This window comes from Crocuta crocuta, unplaced genomic scaffold, assembly GCF_008692635.1.
Source record: "Crocuta crocuta isolate KB4526 unplaced genomic scaffold, BGI_CrCroc_1.0 scaffold15, whole genome shotgun sequence".
Taxonomy (NCBI): domain Eukaryota; kingdom Metazoa; phylum Chordata; class Mammalia; order Carnivora; family Hyaenidae; genus Crocuta; species Crocuta crocuta.
In genome coordinates, this window is record NW_027530508.1 from 2,196,456 (window position 1) to 2,210,833 (window position 14,378).

Below are 14,378 nucleotides of genomic sequence, written 5' to 3' on the forward strand. Positions count from 1 at the left end.
GCCCACCCACTCCCGCCCCTGGGGCCGCAGGACACTCCGGTCCCGGGTCTGCTGCGCCCCGCTGGGTACCTTGGGCAGCCTCTCAGGATCTCCGGGGTGTCTGGGGATGGCTTTCTGTAGCCTCTGGAATCCGTAGTCAATGGTGGGCTCATTCAGGGCTGGGGAGAGGGGCGGCGTTTGGAGGACCCCCTCCCAGCGCCCGCCGCAGGACCAAGCCCACCAGCAACTAGCCCGGGACCCTCGGTGCAGACCCCCTCCCCTCCACGAGCCCGGCTTAAACCCCTCGTAATACTCCGGGCACACGGGTCGGCGAGGTTCGGTTCGCGGAGTTTCCTCAGTTCCTTCCTTTGCTCATTCATTCAACAAATATTTACTGAGCCGGGCCCCGTGCCAGTGCTTGGCATTAACACACAAGCACTCTACCATCCATCTGTGATTCGAAAAAAGGCATGTTCGTAATAGCTTCTACAGGGGCAGGACTAGAGGGAGAGTTTTCTGTCTCCATTATCAGGAGTAACATATTAATTACCAAACAAACCCCAAAACAAAAAACCAACAATCTCCATTTATCACAGCTCAGGTGGATTCTCGGCAGCATCTGACCATTAAAGTGTGCGTGTGCCCTGGGGAAGGGACTGGCCCACATCCAGGGCTCTGCAGAGGAGGCAGCAGCCTCCAAACTAGGCTCCTCAGGACTTCCTCCTCTCCTCCTCCTGGCCTGGCCAGGACCAACTCACCAGCCTCAAGGCCCTACCCACTTTCTTCACCTCCAACTCCAGATTTGGTGAATTTCCTTTAGTTCCCTCCAGGATGTAAAGCGCTCATTCCCAGGTCTTAGCATTTGCCTTTCCTCCCCCCTCTCTGCCTCCCTCTTCACCCCTCCAGGCTCAGCCTGGTCCAATCAAGCTCACACTCCCTCCTAGAGGTCCCCTCCCCCACTCCTCCGCGTGTAACTCCACTCACCTCATACTTTGTTCACTGCTAGGGTCACCCCTACCCCTTTAAGACTGTAACTCCCTGATGTAAGTAGCGCGCTACCGAGTATCCATATCCGGTGCTGGGAAGGGTTAGGTGATTATTTGCGGGGAGGAGGATGGAGAGAAGTGCGTGGCTGGGAGAGGGCAGGAGAATGAAGGCGGAGAGGGTCCTGGCGGGTAATCAAATAGAGCCAGGACGCGGGATTCTACACTCCTGTCTTGTGTTAACTTCTCGCCCTTGCTTCCTGCAAGGGGTGTGCTGGGGTGGGAGGGGACGGGAAGCGGGCATGCGCACCTGCTTATGCCCACGTGGAGTGAAGACTGAGGTGGCTTGGGGAACCAAGAGACCCCAGGGAAGATTCGGGAGCATCGAGCCTATTTTGGGCACCTTTGAAATAAACTTGCCGCTGGAGATATTCTAGACCTTGGGGAATGTGTGTGTTTGTGTGTGTGTGTGTGTGTGTGTGTGTGTGGCGGGGGTGGGGGTGCTCTGGCGACGAGGCCCTAGGCAGGGAGAATGGTCCGGCAGGGCTGAGACTCCGAGCCTGGGAGGCGACTGAGGGGACCTAGGCCAAACAGGGAAACCGAGCTCGGCAAAAGACAGTACAGCTCAAGAGCTCAAGAGCGGGTCAGTTTAGGTGGGGAAGAGGCGGAGCAACGGCTTAGGGGGCGTGGCCACAGCGTAGGTGTTGGCTAACCAGACCGGGCTCTGGTGCACAGCGTGGAGCTCCTTCCAGCAACCCTAGGCCTCTCTGCCCCCTCCCGCACCGCCCCCCTCGCCTGTCTCCTTACCTGTGTAGACAAACCGGCCGGGGGCTCCCTTGCAAAATTGCTTGGACTTGTAGGACAGGGTCACCTCCACCACCCCGGGAATGTGCCGCGGGGGCGTCTGAACCCGTATGGCGTGGGGCGTGATGAGCTGCGAGGGGAGAGGGGAGGCCAGCGGGTTCCAGCCCAGGGCGAGGGGCGGGCCCAGCCGAGAGGCCAGGAGGGAGACTGGCGGGGGTGGCCCACCTCGCTCCACACGAGCACGTTCCCGAACACGACCTGCAATCCATCGAAGAAGTTGTCGCCGATGACAATGACGGTGGCGCCTCCTGTGGTCCAGCCCTCCCCGGGGCTGATGGCCTTGATACAGGGGGTGGCAGCTGGGAGGCAGGTGAGGAGCCAGGGCAGGGGCCTGCACCNCGTGCTTGGAGTTGTTGTGCACAAACATGTTGTCAGACACGGCCAGCACATGTCCATCTACGCTCACCGTCGTGGACACCACCACCTGTGAGGAGAGCCGAGGCCAGCCTGGTTGAGGCTCCGGGGGACTTCCTGGGGGGGGGCTGTTGTGGGGGACCAGCAACTTGGTGAGGGTGGCTGGATGCCGGAACTTAGAGTCATGGGCCATGGGAAAGAGCTTCCCCCAGGGGCTGAACCGGTGGAAGGGGGAGGCAGCTAGGTCAAGCGATGCACCCAGACACACTATCTCTGGCTGCCCAGGGAGGTGAACCCCAGGAACTAGAAAAATCCAGAGCGCTGAAAGAAACTCTGGCTTCTTAGGCAGAGTCCTACTGTTCTCACGCACATCCGCACCCCAGGCTGGATCTCTGGAGCTCCAAGGCAGGAATGTGTCTTAGGCTAGTGGGAATGAGAGTTTTGATGGGGGGGGGGGGGGGAAGGGAGCAGCATCAACCTGAGAAGCCATCAGCAGGAGCCCCTACCCCTGGGAGGAAATTGGGGCTGCCTCCTTCTCTCCCACCCTTCACTGAGAAGGGTGTGCAGGTTGGGGATGTACTAAGGGCAGCTGCTCTCTGCTTCACGCTATGCAAATTAGCTGGGTCGTTAATCATGTAAAAATGTCACAATTAGCATCTCCTTAAGTGGGACTCTAATGAAGCCTCCCTTGGCAGCCAGCATAAGTTGAGATGGAGCTGCCCCACCCCCAGCACAGGGCTGGGCAGAGATCTGCCTTGGGGCTTTTCCCAGGGTGGTGGGACCACAGCCTTCCCCACCCACCCCACTGGGAAGGGGTGACCTGATGCAAGGGGACCCCTCTCCCAGACCCACCTGGAAGCGACGCATGTCTCGGGGATTCCCTGCATTCTTCAGGCAGTTCTGGTTGCACTTGAGGAAGAACTTGAGGAAGAACCTGAAACAGTGTGTGGTAGGTGGGCTCAAGGGCTGAGGTAGGGGGTCTGGAAATGGAGGAAGATCCGACTGTTCCCTTCTGTGGGAGGGAGGGTGACTCCCCTCTGCCTGCTCACGCAGCCCATATTCCCACCACAAGCTGCATACGTACAGAGGGCTTGATACGTACCAAGTAGACCTTTCCCAGCAATTAATTCACAACACAGACTATCCACCCCCCCGCCCCCAGTGTAGGATGACACAGTGCTTATTTATCTCACAAAGTACATACTCATCACACCCATCCAAATATGTCCATTATATATGATATATACCCGTTACTCATGAATTATACCCGCTCCACAACGTATATGCCACATGTAGTATGTGCTCACACTTAGCTGTAAACTTATCCCACACCATGTATATTTGTCATACCGTACGTGCATCACACGTAACGGGGCATACACATCACACAGCACATCCCTCCTCCCGAGTACACTATCACACACACAATGTATACTCATGATAATACATCCATTATATATGCTGTATATGCTTTATATACTGTTACAAAATATGGCCTTCGCACAGAGTGTATACCCACTATACTCAGGGTATCCTTCACAGAACACGTATAATATTCCACATACAGCCTATAGCCATCATACATATATGATCCACTACTCCTATACCCATCATATACAGTGTATGTCCATCCTGAACAGTATGTGCACAGAAAGAATATGAGAGTATATATTAATATACCACTTTGAGTTGTATGATTACCCAAAATACAGTCATTGCAAACGCTGTACAGTCATCACATATAGGAAGCAGATCACCCTTCCTCCTTCACAGCAGATGCGCCCCCCCAACAAATCCCTCTTGCACACAGATCTCGCTCACACATAGCAGACTCCCTGCCACAGCACACACACCCCCAAACAGATCTCCCTTGCACATGTTCTACATCTGTTATACACTGAGCAAAAACCTCATCAGACAGAGCCTATATCCATCACACACCGCAGTGTGCCTGTCAGAAACGCCGTACAGATATACAATGAATACCTTCTTTTTCATATACGGCAGTTGGGAAAAAAAGCACAGTGTGTGCATTGATGACACTGATTTTTAGACAAACACATGAGAAGTTCGTCCTCTGGTCCTTCCAGGCAGTTGGCTAGGATGGTGGGGCCTCGGCTTTTCCACCCACCAGTGAGGTAATCAAGGATAATGCCCTGGATTGGTGCTGTTACTGGACTCGGAGTGACTTCAATGTCTGCCCTAGCCTGTGCAGGATCCTGTGAGCATCTGGGGAGATGCCCTTTACAAACCACAGCTTGCAGGGCTAACGTCTGCGGGGGTTGGGTTCCTGGCATGTAGCCCGCCTCCTGGGCCATTCCGTGGGTTCTGCCAGTGCACTGCCTCATTGTACCACCCAAACCCCTGGTTTTGAACCCTAAATCTGAATATCCACTTAAATCCTTAGAGTTGCCTCCAACTCCGAAGCATGAACTTCACATTCAGAGGAAGATTTATTATAGGTTCTAAGAGCTAGTCCTCAAACAGGAAGTCCCCAAGTGCTGGTGGGGGTGGGCATTGCCCTTGAAACATAGGTGTCCCAAGAGCCAGCCACTCATTGGGAGTTGGCACCATTTATCTGGAGTTGTACCTATCCCCAGGCCCTTCCTCTGTCCACACTGCTGACACCTTACCACCTGTCACATTCCCCCACCCAGTGAATACCCTTCTGGGAACTCCTTCATTTCCCTTTCATTGGGTCATTACATCAGCACACATTTCCATCCACAGTGAATACCTCCCCAAATAGTCTCACGTAGTGTAGACTTTCCGTACGCGCCTGCGGGGCATTCTGAGATGCAGATACCTCCTATGACCCCGAACAATGCACACCCGCCATGTAGACACCCCACATTCACCCCTACAGGATACGCTGCGTGCACACACGCCCCCAAGCAGTAGTCACCCCAGTGTAGATACCCCATGTACCCCATTAGGTCACCCCCAATGCTCCCAAACAGCATTTCTGCACAGTACAGACACTCCATTGATCTCACACTATCTGTCATGGTAATGGTTCCCTATGTCCCTGTAACACACCCCATCGTGCAGACCCCCCTTGCTCATAGTAATCACCCTATGCACACCCCACATTTCCATGACATAAAGCATAGACGCCCTCCTCACACATGGTGCAGATCACTTCTTCCAAATTCCATATCCACGTGCTCAGACCTGTACAAGGTGCTAGAAGGAGGGGAAACACCAGGAAAGGAACAGTCCCTGTCCTGAAGGGGTGAAGGGGTGAGTGCTAGCCCTTGGATATCACTGACGGTGCAGGTGTGGGAGTGTCCCAGAGGTGACATGCACTTCCCTTATATACCTGCTGCACCCAACCCCACTCCCAAACCTATAGAATCCAGAGGAGGGGTTATTTTATTTTATTTTTAAGTTTATATACTTCGGGGTGGAGGGAGAGAGAGACAAGTGGTGGAGGGGCAGAGAGAAGGAGACAGAATCCCAAGCAGGCTCTGCACCATCAGCGCAGAGCCCGACGCGGGGTGTGAACTCACAAACTGTGAGATCATGACCTGAGCCAAGAGCAAGAATCAGACGCTTTCACTGCGCCCCCCAAGCGCCCCCAGAGGAAGGGTTCTTGAGATAGGGCCAGAGATGTGGGCTCTGGGGTGGATCCTGCATCTCTAACATCCATCTCCATCCACCGGGAGAACCAGGAGAGTAGCAGATGATGGCTGCTGACGCACCTTCCAGGGACAGCCTCTGGGACATCCTTGATTTCTGACCTCCCAAGGCCTCATTGCCGCTTCCTGCAAGGTTCCGTCCCCTCTGTCTCCTCAAGGAGCCCCCTCAGCCCTTCCCCAGTCCTTGCTCAGCATGTCTTCCCAACCTTTCTCTTCCCGGTATAACTCACTTCCAGAAATAAGTCATAGACCTTTGGGTCTATGCCAGTCCCCACTCCCTGTCTGGCCAGTCTTTTCTGGCCATTCTAGGTTCAGGGACTGCCCCTCCCTCAGAGCCCCAGAGCTTCTCTATCTCTAAGCCTAGTTGGCATTACCTGCAGAGTGGTGTTGAGGGGGAAGCAGCCACACAAGACCTGGGCCCTCGCTGGGGGTGCTGAGGGTCAGTCTCCTTTCCCCTCCCTCCCTGGACTTCTAGCTCAGAGCCGCACACAGTCCATGCCAGCAACGGTAGAGCTGCTGAACCTCACCTGCTGCCAATGGTAGTCCCTGAGGCTGCTCCCAGCCAGCCAGGGCCGAGCCAATGCAAACACCTCCAGGGAGCCTGCTACTACCACACTGTACCCCCTAACCCCGCACCAGCCTCAGGGGTGTTAAGAAAAATTACCCATAACTTGGGGCACCTGTGTGGCTTAGTCGGTTAAACGTCTCACTTCAGCTCAGGTCATGATCTAACAGTTTGTGGGTTCGAGCCCCACGTCGGGCTCTTTGCTGACAGCTCAGAGCCTGGAGCCTGCTTTGGATTCCGTGTCTCCCTCTCTCTCTGCCCCTTCCACGCTCACACTCTGCCTCTCTGTCTGTCTCTCTCTCTCAAAAATAAACAAACATTAAAACATTTTTTTAAAAAATTACTCATAAGTTGAAAATAAGGCAAAATGATGACTATGGGTCCTTTCAAAGTCATCCTGGGACAATGGTTTTCAAAGTGTGCCTCCTGGACCAGCAGCCACAGCCTCAGGGAACTTGCTAGAAACACAGAATTTCAGGCCCCACCTTTGACCCACTGAATCTCTTCAGGTGGGGCCCAGCCACCTGTATTTTCATAAGCCTTCCAGGTGATTCTGAGGCCTCCTAAAATTTGAGAGGCACTGCTCTAGTGCTGTACTAACCAACAGAACGACCACTTGCCCCATGTGGCACTGAGCACTTGAAATGGGGTTTGAATTGAGATTTTTTTTTTAATGTTTATTTTTGAGAAACAGAGAGTGAGCAGGGGAGGAGCAGAGAGAGAAGGAGACACAGAAGCTGAAGCAGGCTCCAGGCTCTGAGCTGTCAGCACAGAGCCTGACGTGGGGCTCAAACTCATGAACTGTGCAAGATCATGACTTGAGCCGAAGTTGGCTGCTTAACCGACTGAGCCATCGAGGCGCCCCTTGAGATGTTTTTAAAATATACATTGAGGGGCGCCTGGGTGGCTCAGTCGGTTAAGCGGCCGACTTCAGCTTAGGTCATGATCTCACAACTCATAGGTTCGAGCCCGGCGTTGGGCTCTGTGCTGACAGCTCAGAGCCTGGAGCCTGTTTCAGATTCTGTGTGTCCCTCTCTCTCTGACCCTCCCCTGCTCACACTGTCTCTCTCTCTCTCTCTCAGAAATAAATAAAACATGAAAAAAAATACACATTGAATTTTAATGACTAATTTAGAAAAAAAATCCAGAATGGGGCGCCCGAATGGTCCATTTGGCTGAGTGGCTGACTTTGGCCCCGGTCATGATCTTGCGGTTCGTGAATTTGAGCCCTGTATGAGGCTCTGTGCTGACAGCTCAGAGCCTGGAGCCTGCTTTGGATTCTGTGTCTCCCTCTCTCTCTGCCCCTCTCCTGTTCATACTCTTCCTCTTTCTCAAAAATAAATAAACACTTAAAAAATTTTTAGGGGCACCTGGGTGGCTCAGTTGGTTAAGTGTCCGACTTCAGCTCAGGTCATGATCTCGTGGCTTGTAAATTCAAGCCCCATGTCGGGCTCTGTGCCGACAGCTCGGAGCCTGGAGCCTGTTTCAGATTCTGTATCTCCTTCTCTCTCTGCCCCTCCCCAGCTCAACCTCTGTCTCTCTCTATTTCTCCTTCAAAAATAAATAAACATTAAAAAAATTTTTTTAAAAAGAAAAAAACCCAGAATGTAAAATAGCTGATTAGTAATATTTTTGTATTTACTACACATTGAAGTAATATTTTAGACATATTGGATTATATTGTCAATTAATGTTATCAGTTTTTTTTTTGTTTATTTAAATGAGGCTATGAGAAAACTTAAAGTTACATATGTGGCTTCCATTATATTTATGCTGCTCTAGAGAATTATGTTAACAAAGTTATCTGATTTTCTAGGGGAAGGTCACTTTGACTCGTATTTGCTATTGATTGGGGCCTAGACTCTGTAAAGGTGGTGATAATTTGCAGGAAACTGATAAGATGCAAAGAATTTTTATTGAGAGAAGTAAATAATTTCTGTTAGTTAAAGAAATTAGCTCTGAAGTTTATAATTGTATTGTCCTATGGATATTAACTAGCTTTGCAGCTAACTTACTAGCTTTGTAGCTAACTTGGCAATTGTATTCCAGTATTTTTTACATACCCCATTTCTTCTCCCTTCCTTCTTCCCTGGAAAGGAAGTGGCAAGGTCTGTGTAAATGAAGACCAAATTCTGGGGCCCGGGATCTACTACAGGGACCTGAGACAGGACAGGATATGTACTTTGTGGAGAGGTTGCTTGTCACCAGGGAGGTACCCACCACCCAGGCGTAGGTAAGTCTGGAGGAGGGGCATTTTCTGAGCAGCTCCCCAACCATGGGTTGGGAAGTGAGCCTGGGTGGGGGGGGCCCTTTCCCTGCGTGGACTGGGCCAAAGGCTGGGGGGAAGCAAGACCAGGCCATGCCCATAGCCCTGGCTGACGTGAGTCCCCAAGGAGGGTGAGCATTTTAGGATGCTCCCTGGGTCAGGGCAGGTCCTGTGCCCAGAGCCATCTCCACTGTGGCACAAGGCTCGAAGATGGCACGTCATATCTGGGCCTCACAGGAAGAGAAGCAAGAGAAAGGTGAAGTCCCAGGACCTGCTGTTAGAATTACGGTAAGAAAAATACAACACAAGCATGAGTTACACACAAAATACAAAACTACGCCAAAAAATAAAAGTGTGCAAAGTGACCCAGTTATAATCTATCAAGCACTCAGCAAGAGTCTGGAAGTCTGTTGAGCTTATCACGACCCTGTTTAATCCTCTCATAACCCTGAGGTGGGGTAGATCCGCCATCATTCCCGCTTTAGGGATGAGAAAACTGAGGATAAGCAAGAATAAACTATAAAGTCACAGTGAATGCCAAAGGCCAGATGTGAGCTCGGGGCTCTATGAACCACTGATATGGACAAGAGTCATGGAAAATTCCCTCTAACCGGGGCTCTCAGAGTCCAATCCTGCCCTGGGCTATGAGGCTGGCGATTAACCTCCTTCAAAAGCAGCCCTGAGAGGCAGGCTGTTACAGGGACACGAGTCATTCAGTGGGGATTTCCTCAAGGTTACACATTCATTACGGTTGCAAAGGAGACTGGGGGCCCCTTGCTCCTAGTTTGGGGCCTTTGGCTGTTGTGACCGTTGCTCTTAGTCTGACAAGATTTTCAGGATTAAAGACCAGTTGTACAAGATGGGCCAAGAGCTGATCACTGTTGAAACTCCGTGAAGCATACTCGTGGTTCATTATTCTATTCTGCCTCGATGTTCAACATTCTCTCTTATGAAAAGTTGAATAAGGGGCTCCTGGGAGGCTCAGTCAGTTGAGCATCTGACTCTTGATTTCGACTCAGGTCATGATCCCAGGGTCATGGGATCGACCCTCTCATTGGTCTCCACACTGAGAGTGAAGCCTGCTTAAGGTTCTCCTTCTCTCTCTCTCTCTCTCTCTGCCTCACCCCCCATCTCGCATGTGCTCTTTCTCTCTAAAAAAATTAATATTTTTTTAAAGTTTAATAAAAGACCCGAAGAAAAGCTGTGGACAGTGGCCATCCAGCTAACAAGGTGATTAAAGAGTGGTAGCTATGCGTCATGACTTGGGTGTCTATGATTTAAATGAAAGCTAAGAGTAGTTCACTTGAACACCTACCTTACCACATCCTGAACGTAGTTTAAAATGTTTTCTTTTTTTAANACGAACCGCGAGATCATGACCCAAGCGAAAGTCGGACGCTTAACCGACTAAGCCACCCAGGCGCCCCATCCTGAACGTAGTTTAGCCTTCCTAACCGTTTCTATAAGTGCTCCTTATTCCTCCCTGTAAACATGACTCGCGATGACCTGAAAATGAACCCTCCTTGTCAATGGAATATTCCATACCAAGGAAGCAAATGAAGGGTTGAATGTGGCTCCAGTGTGAACATCTGACTTATGTATAACTTCTCATGGATGACACTATTGCAGAAGGAAGGCTCCCTGGCACTTTACTCCTTGCTTTACTCAGAAGAGATGCAACTAGAGGCACCTGGGTGGCTTAGTCAGTTGAGCGTCCGACTTTGGCTCAGGTCATGATCTCACGGTTCGTGGGTTCAAACCCTGTGTCGGGCTCTGTGCTGACAGTTCAGAGCCTGGAGCCTGCTTCAGATTCTGTGTCTCCTCCTCTCTCTGACCCTCCTCTGCTCACGCTGTCTCTCTCTCTCAGAAATAAATAAAAACATTAAAAAATTTTTTTTAAAAAGAAGAGATGCAACTGATAAAGGAAAATGTGGAGGTGACTGATGGGAGTCCACTGTTGAACTCTGGGCTCTCAGCAGGTGGAAAGCAGAGCAGGATGGAACCGCTTGGTGGAAGGCAGTGTCCAGCTACCATGGGGTGGGCTGCTGCCTGCTGGATTCCCCTACCCCCGACCGCTGTGAGTGTTGGCTATTAAAGGGCTCATGGCTGTCCTCCCTACCCTCGAATATCGTCAGCCAGAAGCATATGTTCCCCACCGGCAGCCCACAGCCAAAGACAGACTGATGGCCCGGGGAGGACCAACTCCTTGTGCTTTTCCTGTTCCGGAACCCCCTGAAGGCTCAGGCTGCTGCCAGACTCCAGCTGGGACTGTCTGCTTGCTCAGCCTCTCCTGTGGATGCTCTTTCCCTCCTTCTCTTCCTAGAGCCCTCCTCCAATACACCCATTTCACAACCATCCCCATCTCCAGTTCTGCTTCTAGGAATCCCATCCTATGAAACCAGTTCGCCCGGCTTTGCACCACCTCTCCCCTCCCTACATCCCACGAGAGACTCACTGAGAGCAGAAACTACATTCCCACTTCCCGAGAGAAAGCTGATAGCAATTGAAAGAGCAAGACTGAGCCCCAAGACGCTTGCAAATACAGGACTGTCAGGAGCCGGGAACGAATGCCCAGATTACAAGTTCTGCCCGAGAGAGCTTTCCCCAAAATGATATCCACTAGCCACATGTGGCCATTGAGTGCTTGACATGTGGCTAGTGTGACCGAGAAACTGCTTTCAATTTTGCTTCATTTCCGTTTATTATTTATTTATTTTAAAGTAATATGATTATGGAAAGTAATTATTACTTTAGCAATAATAATAGTAAAGTATTATTTTTATTTTAAAGTAATCTTTACAACTCAGTGTGGGACTCAAACTCACAACCCTGAGATCAAGAGTCCCATGCTCCACTGACTGAGCCAGCCGGGTGCCTCATTGTTTCATTTTTTCCCCTTAATGTTCATTTATTTTTGAGAGAGAGAAAGAGACAGAGCGTGAGGAGGGGAGGGGCAGAGAGAGAGGAAGACACAGAATCTGAAGCAGGCTCCAGGCTCTGAGCTGTCAGCACAGAGCTCAACACGGACCTCGAACTCACAAACCACGAGATCATGACCTGAGCTGAAGTCAGAAGCTTAACTGACTGAGCCACCCCGGCGCCCCTCATTTTTAATTTAACCTGAGATAGTCACATATGATAGCCACCACTGTTGGTGGCTCATGGCTACCAACTATATTGGACCGTACAGATCATGAAAGAGGAAGTGATGTGAATGGATACATGAGCTGGGACAGAGTGTTCAAAACAGGCGTCCTGTGAATACCTTGGGAAAAGAAGCCGATTGGGAGCAAAGCGGAGAATAAAACTAGATATGTATTTCCAAGTTCAAAGCTGGCTTTACAGCCTGGGATGGAGAATTGTGGCGGGGAGGAATCCTCTGCTAATTTTGACTCCAAAGGGTTTGCCTTTGAGCTCATGAGCCTCAGAAGAAACAGATATCTTCCAGGGGCAGGGTCTGTGCTCTCCACCCTTTTCATTGTCTGCTGCTCCCTGCCCTTAAGGACAGAGGAAGATACAGAAGGCTGGACCATTCATTCCCTCATTCACTCAATACACCCATTTAAAAAGATGCATTAAACACCTTACATGTGTCAGGCAGTGCAGTCTAGGGGTAAATAAAGCCTTAAGGAAATTACAATCCAGCAGGAAAGAGAGAAACCTAAAGTATAATCAATAAGCTAGTGGTGGACACGCAGGATAACATGTCCAGTGTAACTGCAGCGTTCACTCTGGAAGGGGTCCTAGAAGTCGCATTGACCTTGGGCATTTGGGGTCTTGAAAGACCAGAGAGGAAGGATGAGGTAGGAGTCAGAGGCAGGGGCTCTTTGTACAAAGGGAATAAACAGCCCTGCCAAGGGACAGGGGGCATGTAGCACACACTTTCCCGGAGGTACAGGATGGAGGAGGAGAGCTGCGGGTCTGGGAGCTGGGGGGTGTGGCACCAGACCCCACGGGACTGGACCCTGTGGGTGATGGGGAGTCAGCAGAGGGTGACTTACTGGCTGTATTTGGAAGGATTTTGCCTCCAGGGAAGTGGGCGCTGAAGGGCCTCGGCTAGAAAAGGAATGGTAAGGGAGGAGGTGGGTGTGATAATCCAGGCACGGGTTGGGGTGGCCCGCAGTACTTCCTGATCTCAGCCTGGGGCAGCAGCCAAAGCCAAGTGTCCCCAGGGTCACAGCCACCTGCCAGGCCTGGACCTGGCCTCCCCACCGTGATCCTTACTCGGGGCAGAGGTGGCTGCAGCGCAGATGGGCTGGGGGACTATAAATAGCAGGGGCGCATACATTAGCATGCCAATGCACCCGCACCCCATCCTCTATGCTAATGGCCCACCATGCGCCTGAACACCTTCTGTTCCCCAGCATGCATTTGCATGCACAATTAGCATAATCTTGTATAATTAATGAACAGCGTCAATTTTAGCTCCTAAGTAATTTGATTAACATGTTGATAGGGCACTTACTAGGCTCTCCAAACCTCAGGGCTGGGCATGGGGCCTGAGCAGAGCGGGGGAGGTGGTGGAGAGACAGCGAAGGGGCCCCCCAGCTGCCCATGAAGAGTGGTGGTGACTCCATTTCCCTGAGGGGAGGGATGGAGGGGCTGCCCCGCATGGAGCAGCAGGGGTAGGCTGGAGCGTAGTTACAGGGGGTCACCTGAGCTTCTGAAGCCCATTTGTGCCCCCAGTGGACACAGACATACACACACATCTTCTGCATGTCCCCTTAGCCTTGAAGTCCTCCGTGAATGCAGGATGGTAGACTCCGAGGGAAGAACAGAAGAGAAGCAGGGATGGGGAAAAGGTAGGAGGGATGTCCGGGCGGATGAACAGGCAGATGAAATCCACAGAGGAGGAGGGAGATGTGCCTCTAAGTCATTCGGGGACATGAAGGAAATAAGTTGTATGTTCTTCTGGCTTTGGGTGGGTGTGCCAGGCTCCCAGAAACTTTGGCACCTCCTATTTATGAATCACGTGAGAAGTAGAGGTTGGGGGTCACGAAGGCCTGGCGCTTTCCTTAATGTGCCGAGCGACCCCAGGGAAGAGAAGACAGGAGGCTGAGTGTTGTGCTCTTCGTTTACAGAGACAATTCCATTCCCAGCCCCAGGCATCCCAGGACCCCTGGCTCACCCTCCTCTCCTGCTCATCTCTGACCGTGGCCGGAGTCAGGAAGCTTTTTCTTAGCTTGAATGGACTTTCTTGGTGCTGCGTAGGCTAGTTCTCTGAGATGGGTAATCTGGATGAGGGTGGGGTGGGGTAGGAAATGGGGATATTGTGGCAGGCACCGCATAAGCACATCTTACTTAACTCACAACGTCCCTTTTGGGTGGGTTAAGAGTCAGCTCCCTGTTACAAAAGAGGAAACTGAGGGAGGTGGGGCCTTGCTCCACATCATCTGGCCAGGCATTCCACGTTGGCTCCTGTCTCTCAACTCTGAATAGCCCTTCACTTTCTGGAGAGAATTTATCATTCAAAGTTTCTTTGCTAGCCATCTCCCACTCCACCTGGTATGGTCCCCCAGACCTCCTCATGTGTGGCTTCTCTCCTCTAATATCCTCGGGGGCCATTGTCCACAGCTCTACTCCTGCCTCAGCATGGGGGCCACTGTGAACCTGGGCTCAGCTTCAGCTGCCCAGAGGTTTTCTCTTAAGTTTTTGTTCTGAGTTGGGGGGGGGTTGGGGATCCTGGTTCTTGTGATTGGCATCCCAGCTGACATGACTCCCCGGAC

The 14,378-nt window shown here is 51.5% G+C and overlaps 1 protein-coding gene across 1 annotated transcript in view; it reads right to left on the reverse strand.

Moving 5' to 3' along the window:
* The window catches only part of EBF4 (EBF family member 4), a 59,484-nt gene that overhangs the window by 5,661 nt on the left and 39,445 nt on the right, over positions 1-14,378 (reverse strand). Inside the window, 5 exon segments of the mRNA XM_077767048.1 lie at positions 36-158; positions 1,770-1,896; positions 1,992-2,129; positions 2,131-2,250; positions 3,033-3,114. Coding sequence (XP_077623174.1) covers positions 36-158; positions 1,770-1,896; positions 1,992-2,129; positions 2,131-2,250; positions 3,033-3,114 — 590 coding nt within the window.